This window comes from Orbicella faveolata, unplaced genomic scaffold, assembly GCF_042242905.1.
Source record: "Orbicella faveolata isolate gen_17 unplaced genomic scaffold, um_ofav_v1 contig_46, whole genome shotgun sequence".
In the NCBI taxonomy this organism is placed as follows: Eukaryota; Metazoa; Cnidaria; class Anthozoa; order Scleractinia; family Merulinidae; genus Orbicella; species Orbicella faveolata.
In genome coordinates, this window is record NW_028301576.1 from 20,310,271 (window position 1) to 20,323,054 (window position 12,784).

The following is a 12,784-nucleotide window of genomic DNA, read 5'->3' on the forward strand; positions in this document are numbered from 1 at the left end:
TACAAATAAACAAACTGAAGTGAGCGTGCAACCCACGGGCAAATGGATCGAGCTTATTAGCCAATCAGGACGTTGCTTGAATGCTTTTAAAGCCACAAGAATTCAAAGTTGGTGGATACCTCTAAAACACCCTCTGGTATGAGTGGGGTTAAGGCGTACGCAAATTGGTTGAATTTTTCCAATACATGGGAAGAAATGTGTTGGGTAATCTGGTAATGAAATTGTAGTATCAAAAAAAAAAGGCAAATTTGTAGGCCGTGTAAAATTAAGGATTGATATCATGCGTGTTTTCCTAAGTCGCAAACCCGAGTCATGGGACAAGAGCAATTTCTGCAACTTACGCCGAAAATGTGATTACTTGTTTTACAACAAAGAGAGCAAAATTTGTTTTATTACAAGGTCAAAATTGCGGGCTGTTGCGTAATTTGGTAGGAAACCATTTCAGTCTTATCATTCAGCTGAGGTTAGCACAGGTAATTTATTTTTGTGCAACAACACCAGGGATTAATTTCACAACAGTTTCTGCTTAAATTGCGTTTATAACTGCGATGATCAATCATGTCTTGATATCTTTCTCCGTTCGAACTATTTTATTTTTCATATATTTACTTGAATCTTCACCATCTACGGGTATATTGCGAACTCACAACTTGAACAGCTCCCAGGTGGTTTGATAGCTCAGTTGGTCGAGCATTGCACCGGTATCGCAGAAGTCATGGATTCAAGTCCCGTTCAATCCTAAATTTTTTTCAGGTTTTAATTTCACAACTGCGTAAGTTTTGTTTACAACTGCGATTATCAATCATGCCTTCATATCTTTCTCCGTAGTTCAAATATATCATCTTTCATGTATATATTCACGTGTATTCTTCACCATCTATTGGAATATTACGAACTCACAACTTGACCAGCTCCTACTTGGCTTGATAGCTCAGTTTGTACAGCTCTGGACCGGTATTGTAGAGGTCATGGGTTCGATTCCGCTCAATTCAACTGGGGAACCTAATTAAATTTGGGTATAGAACCCTGTAATAATATAGCTGCCTTTACAAAATGGAGTTACTTTTCATGCCCAAAATGTTTCCCTATCTAGATCACAAAGTGCAGATAAAAATGATTTCTAAGTTTATGTTCACTAATACTCAATTTGACAGTTCTAGTTCGTCAGGGCACACCTTCTATGGGAGACCTAGAAGAACTTTCACACCAACTTGGTACAAACTGGCGTGGTCTTGCCCGTAGGCTTATGCTAACAGAGCCGACTATCGCAGAACTTGCCCATCGGTATGGCAGTTTCTCAGAAAGGGCATATGACATGTTGATGCGCTGGAGACGACAGGAGGGATCGGGGGCAACTTACCAAGTATTATCTGACGCACTATCTCACCCGCTTGTACTTCGTAAAGATTTAGCTGAGCAATTTTGCCTATCAAATGAGCCTGGGGCTTCATCAGACTCAACAGTACCGCCAGAGATCCTGGTCCAGGGACGTGAAGCCGTGCTCGCTTTTCAAAATGCCATGCGGAATGGAAGAGTAAAGGTTCACCGTGGTCGTATTATGTTCATAGGTCAAGATGGTGCAGGAAAAACAAGTCTGAAGAAAGCGCTTCTTGGTATTGATTTCAACCCTCATGAAAATAGCACTGTAGGAGTTGAAGTTGATCCATCGAAATTTGAATTTGATGTTGATCAAATTAAGAACTGGCGGCGCACAGAACTGACTAAACTTGACGCTTCTCAGTTTTCTGAAAATATAGCAGTGATGGTCGCCAAACGCTTGACGGAGGTTACTGCTGACCAGGATTTGCTGGAGCAGGTAATAGTCATAATAATAGACATTAGATCAGAATACTCTTCAGCTCTCTGGTTTTACCTGTCTTTTTACCTCTTTCTCTTCTCATACCCAATTCAAGTTATCTGAGTTCGGTGTTTTCGCATTTACCCAAAATGCTTTTTATTAAAATAATTAGTTGATATTATTAAAATTTATCCATGACATTCAGACGGAAAACATGCATTGAATTAAATATTTAGCCAAGTCTGTGTTATACTTGAGCTATTGGTTTTTCTTGGTCTTTAGTACTATAATATCATCTTCATACTTGAACAAGTCACTAGTATATTTTCTTTCCTAGGATTGTCTAATCTTCGTCAGTATTAATTGTGCAATGAAAGACTTAAGAATTAAAAACAAGTTACAAAGTTTAACGCAGTTGTGAAGAAAATGTGCAAACATCTATATCTTACTGCAATGAAACAATCAATACTTTAAGTAACAGCTTTGTTAGTTTAGAGTCTGTTCCATAACCTTCAAACACAGGAAAGAAAGACATCTAACCACTGCCGGACTTAATTTCGATTTTCGTAGAGGTAGACTGCAATCAGCCTGTTTTCCTCGTTAATCCGTGCAGCAAACGGGATAGAAGCCAGCCAGCGCGATCAGCGAGCGGCGAGCAGCGAAGCCACAATCTGCGCATTGTGTGGACTATATTTTTGTTATTGAGTTATTTGGAATTACGCCCGCAGCTCATTGACACTTCAGTCCATTCTCCTTTGTTGCGAAAAACTGGCTGGCAGATAGCCTATAGAGAGAAACTGATTTGTTTGGAATGGATTATAGCTTTCTGATTTGATGTTCCTCGCGGAATTTACGGAATTTTCGGTGTGAATAGCTCGCTTTTCGGAAGTTCGAAAATTTCCGGATTTGCGGAAACTTTGCCAGGGAATTTCTGGGTTGTTTGTTCCCGTTTCAAAATTTTCGGAATTTTTGGCTGAATGGAAAGCGCCCATGATCTTTCGTTTATTCACTTGTATTCTTTACCGTCTACGGGTACATTACGAAATCAAAAAGTGATCAGCTCCCAGTTGACTTGATTGCTCAGGTCATGTGTTCGAATTCCATTCAAACCTGGATTTTTTCTGGCCCTAGTTTCACATTTTGCGTAAATTGTGTGCGTGACTGCAAGAAACCCTAAAATAGCAGAAGCGAAACGCCCAGCATTCAAAACAGGCAGAATTATCGACTTCACATCTTTGTGGTTTTTACAACCTGAGGGACCGTTCATTTTTTATGAGGGAGGGGGCGCTGGTGGGATTTGGGAAGCACCATTTAAAAATCACATGACCCCCCTCAGCTTACCAATTTTTTCACATGCCCCCCCCCCTTATAGCGGTAATTTTTTGGGATGACCCCCCCACAAAAAAGTTGAACAAACAATATTTAGATTTCAACTTTTTTTAATATTTCTCTATTATCCCCCTACTTCACGTTATTGTGCTCACTATGAAGACAATATTTGCAATCCCTATACTACAGAGAGCTGTTGTTTAAAAAGCAAATCAAAAGAAAGAGAAGTCAATTTCGGATCTCCTAGTTATGGCTCGCCCTGAGCGTGTGGCATTTGGCCACTCATTGGCATCTTCCTCATCTGAATTGATGAATGCAAGAATGACGTCACTTGAGTCATCTTCTCCCCCAGAGTCAATGGCATCACTGTCATACTCATCATTGTCACTTTCATCCGTTTCACTGTTGTCAGCACTTGCCCTGTTGTCATTTTGTGTCAATGTCCTGGCATTTCTCAGTGTTGGTTGGCCAGCTCTGAGAGGACTCTTCTGCTACAAGCATGAATGTCTTACAATTGCCTTTACTTTCTCACTATTACTGCTTTTCAAATGCTGCTTCAGCCCGAGGTGGTTCAAGTACTTGTTTAGTTCTGGAACACGTAGCGTTTTAAGCTTGGTTAGATCTTCGCACAACTCAGTCCAAGGATAATCCTCATATGATTTATTTTTTGCGTCCCTACTTAACTTTGCCTTTTCTTCTGCTCTCTTTTTCCTTTTAAATTCCAGCACTTCAAGATGCTGAAGATAATCCACCACAAACTTTGATTTGACAATAAACTTATCTGCAAATAGAGCAACGCTCTCTGGGTGAGATAAAAGCAGCCTGCCATTTCCATGCTCTTTCTTTGCTTGGACCCTTAGCTGCCAGTCATCTGGATCACGCCCTTCTTTTGGGGTCTTCTGGTAGGAGAGGTAGTGGTATTCCAGTAGGCAGGAATGGTCAGGAACTGGTTTAAGAAAAAGAAGCAATCTTTCTAAGTGCGGATGGCTGTTCAGAAAGGGCGAGTGAGTTTTCCATGCCAGGGTACCAGTTGAAGTCCAGTGATGGAAGAAAACTGAACTTCTCCATCAAAGAGCACAGAGCAATGGTGGAAAAGTTGAATGTCATATTGAAAGATGTAAAGGAACACGATTCCACACTCTTTCAGTCCAATGGGCTTGCTTTAAAGCAGGGCGAAGAATTTTCTCACAGTTTTAATGTAAAACAGATCAAATGTATAGAAGCTAAGTTGACGAAGGTCACGCAGGACATGGAAGCACTAGAAAATAAGAAGAGCAATTATAACAGCATATTTAAGGGCATACTCAAACAGCACATCAACAAAAGGAGAAGGAAAAAGGAAACCGCAGAAAGTCAAATGAAAGAAAGAGGAAGCGGACTGAAAACAACATCCAACGAGTTTATGGAATCTGTGTTGGAAACCCGCTAGGAAATGATCTTCCACAATGCCTTGTGTACCCTCCTAGAGCGGCCGTCCCGGAAGAGTGTATTAAAGTTGAGGATGTTGCCACGTCGTTATTTAGAAGAGATGGGCCATACGTCGCACAGCTCTTGGAAGGGAATTATTTTACCAATGCTGCAAGAAGCAGAGTCACCACCAACCTTGAGCGGGAAGTCAGAGATTATGTTTACACCTTCATGTACCCTGAAGAGAACGCTCTGACGGAAAGCATTGCTGCTTCTTGCAGCATTGGTGAAAGAGACTCCCATAGCAGCACATGCGGCGACGAAGAACTCGACGACAGCGAAGATGAAGATGAGTGCCAGTGAAAGTTGCATTCGAAAATAACAGTGTTAAATACTTTGTTTCAGTATCTACAAATGCTTTTTGTCGCCAAACGTTTTTTTAAAGCAGAAGGAAAGTTTGTAATAAATTTGTATCCTGCCTTCTATGTTTATTCTATAGCAATTTTTTTGATATTCAGACATTATGCCATTTTAAAGTTTTACTAAAATATTTCACGTGACCCCCCCTTTTTCCCTTATTTTTTTGGGATGGCTCCCCCCTTGAAAGCCATTTTTTTTCGCATGCCCCCCCCCCCAAATCCCACCAGCCCCCCCTACCTTATAAAAAATGAACGGTCCCTGATGCGGGAATTGTACTGCTTGCGTCATTTATGCCCGCCGACTTGTACAATTTTCAAGCAATCGTAGCACGCGGTACTGGGTCGTGGAGGAACTGTTTATTAGTAAGGCACCTTCAGTAGAACTTGACATTCAATATTTACTGCATAACCTTGTACTGTTTAGCCAGTAAAACCGAAAACTCTTGGCAAGGATATTTGAGTAATGTGTCATATTAGGGTTCTCGGGCTGATGCAATTATAACTTAGCAGTGGCCAGTTGTCTTTATTGATGAATTCATATTGCTGAATCAAATAAAACCTTTTTGCCCCATTTACTCTTGTTCATATTGGCCACATAGGGGAAACTCATTACGTGGCTACGGTAAAACTGATAAAGTTAAAAATTTTACGATAATTACAGAAGTTCTCGCGCGCTCATTGGCTAATTTTCATTGTCAATAAGCGAACAGACACATGAATTTATAATTTATGCGATGCGTCAGCGAGTGAGAGCGGACAATTTGACAATTTGTTATTGTAAAAAACAAATTCACGCGTCTGTCCTGGTATTGACAATGAATTTCATCATAGCATTGTCAAAGTAGTCTGCTACTTTGACAATGTTATGACGAAATTTATGATCAATAACAGGACAGACGCATGAAAAGGTGACATCAATTTGTTAAACAGAGAGCTCACGTAAAAGAATTCACGAGAAAAGTAGCTGATCCAGAGTATAGGAAAAGAGAGAATGAAAAATCGCTGCAAAGTAAACACAACAATACTGATACAGCTAGTGGAGAAAAACAACTTTGCTGCCAGAAAAAAAAGAAAAAGAGAAAATGACTAGTGCAGAACCTGTTTTCGAACGTGTAAGGGAAATTGGCAAGACAGTCTAAAAGGAATTATATAATAAAAGGAATTATATAATAACCCAAGTTACTCTGGCATTGAGGACAGACGCACGATTGACGTCATCATTTCAAAGTTTTTCCCTCTGTGTTTAAAATGGCGGAAAGTTTTGAGAATTTATACTAGTTTACGTGACTGGGGAAAGATACGGTACAAAAAAGGTCTTGTTTTGGAGTGATTTCTTATTTTAATTTAGCCTATCTTGATAACAGAAAAAAGGGCTGAAATGGAAACATCGCTAGCAACTTTTATATGTTGGGTGGACGACACATTTTTAACTGTCGCCAGGTCATGTGATAACAAGTCGCCTGGCTGCGTGACCAAACAAACTAAGAAATGGTAACGCAGCCGCGCGACCGTGATGACCACGTGACCTTGCGATAGTTGAAAATGTGTCGTACACGCAACATATAAAAGTTGCAAGTGATGTTTCCATTTCAGCCCATTTTTTCATCAAGATAGGCTAAATTAAGGTAAGAAATCACTGCAAGTGTTTTGTCAACTCTGTATTCCAATAGTTTTCTCAAAGGTTATTCTCGATGCTGATTATTTGGTTGCATGCGTTGTCTGTAGTCGCCAACTGCCAAATGTATGCTTTCTTATTCAAAATAAACATCTGGTTAAAATGCTCGTTTGTAGCCTGATACGTATTTTCAATTTCAGTAACTGATCTTAGAGACATAAAGACTATTTTACTGGAGATTAGACCCACAGGCAAACATTTCTGGTTCAATGTTGGAGATAGTGATCGCGGCGTGAAAGATCAATATGTCAGGCGATTAGCTCAGGTGTGTAGTCTTCGAGACGCGCTCAATTTTTTTTGGTTTTATTTATCCAAGCTGGATTTGCGATAAAAACTTAGCTTAAAGAATACTTTTAACCAGAAATATAGTTTGGGCAGGAAAATCCATGTACCAGATTGACTTTCTGGTCCACGAAATTGACCTAAATGTGACGCTGAAGAATACCAAACCTGCCAAAATAGGTCAATGGCCTGCCAGTACAGAAAGTGTGTATCTTTTCAAGGGCGGGAGTTGGGGTCCACTAGTGGATGGAATATTTTGTTACCCAGGCAGTGAGGCCTGGGTTTAAATTTCGGCTCCGTTTTTTTTTTTTCCTTTTCCTCGTTCAGTCACAAATCGCCGTCTGGTCTCTCAAGCGCATGCGTCACCCATGCATGCGTACAGCACATGGAATTTACAAAAGATGCCGTCGTGAAAAGTTAGCACGGATTCCTTGATTTCTAGGGCGATGAAATCACATACAAACGAACACACCGTTCGCGGTAGACCAACACTAAAGGACTTTTTGAGCGTTTTCGCAACGGGTCGGCCTGCAAGCCTTACGAGAGATCAATTTACGAGCGAACATTTTGAGTGAATTTATCAAGGATCAGGTTATACCAAAGCCCGGGGGGGGGGGGGCAGAGCCATATATCGGCGATATAGGTATGTGCCGCTGTGAAGGGTATGGTTTTGAAGCAGTTTACTCTAGGATAGGGTATATAAATCAGAGCGTTTGGGTCTAGAAGAGGGTATAATTTTTCACAAAACTGACTAATTGTTGAAGATTTTATCTAGACTATGGAAACCAGGAATTGCCACTCAAAAATATAAAAAAATCAAATCGGCAAGTTTAAATTTACGCAAATCAGCCTCAACAGTGTCGATAGGTGGGGGGATTTACGGAGTTTACTCTAGTATAGGGTAGCAAAATTCAGCTGAACTAGCTCTGGTATAGGCTAAGGGTTCCAGGGTCCCAGCGGCACATCCCCACCCAGAAATTCCCAAAGTACCCCCCACCCCCGGGTACCAAACGAGCCATCAACCGGGGCTATCAACTCTTCAACTTGATGAAAAGCATCTTCAGAAGCGTCATCGTATTTTTAGACGTAATCGTGAACCAAGTAGAATTCCAGTTCGAACTCAAGAACTTCTGAGCAACAAGAGCAGAAAGGTTAGAGAATTTGTTTACGAATGTATCTGGTCGAGTACACCTAAGTAAAACGCTCTGAGAAACTTCGTAAAGTATAATAAAGATAAAATCTCGAACTAAACGATATTCTCTCGTTACTTTCTTGTAACAGAGTTGTGTCTTTATAAGTGTGAAACTCATGTAGCGAATTATTGTACATTTAAGCTAAAAGAAACTAATATATGTTGACCCCAGCAAAACAATTCTTGGCTTGCACTGTCACGCAATCCTGACACAAAAAATTATTTGAAAACCATTTAGTGGATAAAATCAAGAAATTGTGATGTTATAAGAGGATAATAAAGATGACACTTCTCTAATTTTAAAATTTGTGTTTTTTCCCAAGCTCAGATATTCGTTGAAATATTTTGCACAAATTTACAGAACCCGGTATGGAGCCGCCATGTTGGTATAGCTCCGTGGTACGCCAACATTGCGGCCGGAAAATAGTGTAAACATCTGGAACTTACTTTGGCTATCTAGGCGATAGATTATCTGTACTGAACAAACAAGCATTTACATAAGCACTTTTCTTAATGCTTTAACTTCTCAATGGGCTAAACATCCCGAGATAAGTATATGTTTTTTGACAAACGTGTTCGTAGATCTATGTCACGCACCGCCATAACTCTGAAATGCAAAATGTCTCGCTTGCTTGAGAAACGCAAATAACAACGGCAAAGGCTAAGGAAAATAGACTGAAACGTTTATAGGCTGATATAAAGACCTTGACTCATTTCTTGCCTTAAAGACCTGCAAACGAGTAATAAGCTATTACTCGATTCCAGGAAATGCAATCAAAAGCAGAATAGCTTGAGCACATCGATTCGATTGAATTTCGTACGACTTCAAATGCAGAACATTTAGCTCAATTGCAATATAGCTAGTGCTTCTCAGTATAACGACTGCCTGGGTACACGCAGCAAAGCGTCTAGTTGTTAAAACGATTACCTTAACATGACAACACACTTAAATATACAGAGTCTAGTAATAAGACATTAAATTTAATCTATATATAAGTGAATGGACTTAAATTTGGGGTAAATGTTAGCTTATGGTTAGAGGAGCTGTACAGCTTGCGTGTAGACAAACATGTGGAAATATGAAACTTTATCTTTTTCTCGGCTCGTGAGCGGGCGGAATTCAACAAATCCTCCAATCTGATTGGTTCCTGGAGCGGGCGGAATTTTCTCATCCGGACCGCCACAGCGGGCGGAATCCGTCAAGTTGATCTATCTTCGTGACCAAATTAGCGGTAATCGTCGCCTTTCGCCCTTTTTACACTTCCATAGACAATTAATCAACGCAAGTTTATCTCTATTCACCTTTAAATGGCAAGGAAAGTCACTGTAAGTAAATTCAATTGAGTTTTGAGTTTTCTGTCTCTCTCTGTACATTTTAAGTAAAAAAATGAGTCGATTTCAGTCGAGTTTACCTATCCGATCGTTGCCGTATTTAAGAGAATTTCTGTGGAATACACTTCACGAATTTTCTCGCTATCTGCCACTCAATTTACGGTAGAAAAGTCTGATTTCGAGTGATTCCCAACGACTGACAGAAATTGTTTTTGTAGTACAACTTCAGACTTTGCACGAAATTTCACACCGGAAAAACACTTTTAGAGAACTAAAATGGTGAACTAAATGCAACTAATATAAAGTAGTTCGGTATAAATCTGTTCTTTAATACATCTTTCTTTGTCCAGTATCTGAGTTACTCGCTCGTTCGCTCGTTAGATTTTTTACCAATGGTTTGTAGAGTCTGTAGACGGCGCGTAAGCCAATTCAATGACAAAGTTGCGTAAACAAACCCACTTGTAAGCCAATTTAGCGCAAGAAAAAAAGATGATCATGTTATTGTCCGGCTTAGGGTCGGTCCGTATAGTGAAAAACTGTGACCTCGGGCTTGAAAATGCCGCCCTCGGCCTGCGGCCTCGGGCAGCATTTTAAAGACCTCGGTCACAGTTTTTCCCTCTACGGACCTCCCAGCCGGCCAATAACATATATTTCTTGTTTGAGCAAGTTTAAGTAATTCATTCCCCTGTTCAATTGACGAGTTAACTCATAGAGCACCTAGAGTGATATCTATCGTTCTTCCAATTGTTGTGAACTAAGCCATTAAGCTACAAATTTTCCAGGGGAACTCCAATGTGCTGGACGATGTCACTATTGATGAAACTCAAGAAAAGGACGTCGCTATAGACCTTGATGTTGGTGAAGATCTTCTGAAAAATGATGTCATGAAGCTGGTTGTGGAAGATTTGAAGCATCTGAAATTAGAGCAACACATAAAAGACGAAGAACACACTCTGGACCTGTGGGATTTTGCTGGACAGCACGTTTACTATGCCTCCCATCATGTATTCCTGTCTCCTCGAGCGCTTTACGTTCTTGTTTGTAACCTTAGCAAGGATATGGACGCAGAAGCAGAGGAATACTTCGTTCAAGGTGTTAATAAAAGGAGGCTCCATAACCCAAACAGCGAGACCAATCTGGATAAGTTATTGTCCTGGCTGGTTTCTGTGCACAATGTTAGGCCCGCCGACGATAGAACTGTCCGCGAGTACGCCCGCCCTCCAGTATTCATCGTAGGTACGCATGCAGATGAACCTGCAAAAGACGTCAAAACGATGATTCTACGTATACAGGAGAGTTTAACCGAGAAGACCTACCAGGAACATGTGATTAGGCCGCTCTTCAGTGTTGATAACAAGAAGTCTCTGCATGATGACGGGGTTCAAGCCTTACGAAACAAGATAATGGAGGTGTTAAAACTGGAGCCATACATGGGCGAAGAACTTCCAATCAGGTATGGAGCTGTACTGGAAAAGTCATTTGTCAATTTGTCAATTTCTTTAGTTTACTTTTTGCTAGTTTTATTAAGAGTCACTGCCTAGAAATATCGAGAATCGCTGGCCACTCGAAAACCCAAAGATCCTGATACTTTGCCACTTTCAGGCACCGTCTACACCATGCCGGAAACATTTGATAATGGCGATTTTACTCTAATAACGCAGCAACTGTTTTGCGTCTACACCACGCTCGAGAAATTTAAAACGCAACAATCACCGCGGCAGAAACGTTTGAGTGGACCCTCACGAGTCTGTTTTCAATATGTCTTCCTTCCACCCTAAATGTTAAAGTTATCTTCTTTCTATCAATGACACTGTTGAAAGTTCTGTAGTTGTTTCAAGCACTTCGAGCTTTACGTGAAAGTTCAAAAACTAAAACTTTTTAGAAGCTTAAAATGCATCTTGGTGTGTCCGAAATGGAGTCGAAATGAGCATTGAGGGAGAGAATGGTCCTTACACTATTTTTAACCCGCCAAAAATAAATCACAAGTTCGGTACGGCCAGACGTGTCGCGCGAAACACGCAAAATATAAGTGATTCATACCTATTCGTAAACTTCGCACTGTTAAATCTCTATCACATCAGTCTCCAGTTTGAGCCTGACAATTTACTGTGGAGGGGTTTACAAGTCATTTGTGTCCAATTATACTTCTGTGGGTTCATTTTCAAGGTCATGGCGAGCCGGTTAAATGGCTAAAATTTCGTAACTATGCACACTTTCTGAGAGGCAAATTTCCAACCCGTTGAAAAACAAAAACACCTAAAGTTCTAAGGTTTCTAAAGGGGAAATGCTATTGTAAAACCTGGTATGAAAATTATTTTCAGGCTTTTTATCAGCGCAGTGTACTGACGTTCTCAAAATCCTGATAATTAAAACACTAACCTGCCAGCAACTGAAACAATAGGCAAGTGCCTCTGGCCAGATAATCAAGAGAAACGTGAAAATGTCTTCTTGAATTTGATTTCCTCAATATTTGGACATAAACTATGGCACAAAAGTCGTCTTTAGCTCACCTTCTCTAAGATATCATATAATTCAAGTATAAACTACTGGTGTATTCCGAAGCCCTACACGATAGGCATCTTGACGGGTGGAGACGGCAAGTTTAGTACATCATCTCCTCATTGATATTCAACTGATGACTCCATCACATTCACATCCCTTGTATTATGACAGAAACCCATCAAGGTAGTGAGGCCTTCCAGCGTCAGTCCCTTAGCGAAATGCATATGTTCTGTTTGCCACGCTTGTGCTAAAATGCATCCTCGGAGACCCAGGGGCAGTTAGTTAGGGCGGGAGGAAATAAATCCAGCAAAACTTGAATCATCGAAAGTAAGGGCCTGTTTTACATGGAAGGAGAGTAACCTTGGCCTCCAAACGACGCCATTGAATTCGCACTTTGTGTTGTATTCTTTGATTTATAACAGAAGTAGTTCAAAGGCTTCGGGCGTCCATGCCCATATCTTTTCCTTTTTCAACAAAGAGATCATGATCAAGTACGGCTCCAGCTCCGTCTCACGAACTTTCGTTTTGTCAAAGACTTTCGCCATTAATAGGAGATTGCTGTACTCCAGTCGCCGGACTGTTGCCCTGACTGTTGTCCTGAATTTCTGCATTTTCCCGGGTTGAACTCGCCGCTCTTGGAAGCATAGTTCTCCGAAATAGTTCTCCAGATTTATAACCGCGCGAAGCCATGTTTATAGTTGACGGGAATGTAGCAGTAATCTGATCACTCTAGACTTAACCCTCCTAGGAGGGTAACCTTGCCTCGAGCTTCTATATGGCTTAAATAAACAAAATGTTGACCCTACTAGAAGGGTAGCCCTTGCAGGCGAATAGGGTTACCCGCCTCC

The 12,784-nt window shown here is 40.7% G+C and overlaps 1 protein-coding gene across 2 annotated transcripts in view; it reads left to right on the forward strand.

Moving 5' to 3' along the window:
• The window catches only part of LOC110067017 (uncharacterized), a 67,381-nt gene that overhangs the window by 15,440 nt on the left and 39,157 nt on the right, over positions 1 to 12,784 (forward strand). For both annotated transcript variants that reach the window (XM_089278769.1, XM_020774286.2), the window contains exons 3-4: positions 1,155 to 1,816; positions 10,217 to 10,887. In XM_089278769.1, coding sequence (XP_089134895.1) covers positions 1,155 to 1,816; positions 10,217 to 10,887 — 1,333 coding nt within the window. The remainder of the gene's footprint in view (positions 1 to 1,154; positions 1,817 to 10,216; positions 10,888 to 12,784) is intronic.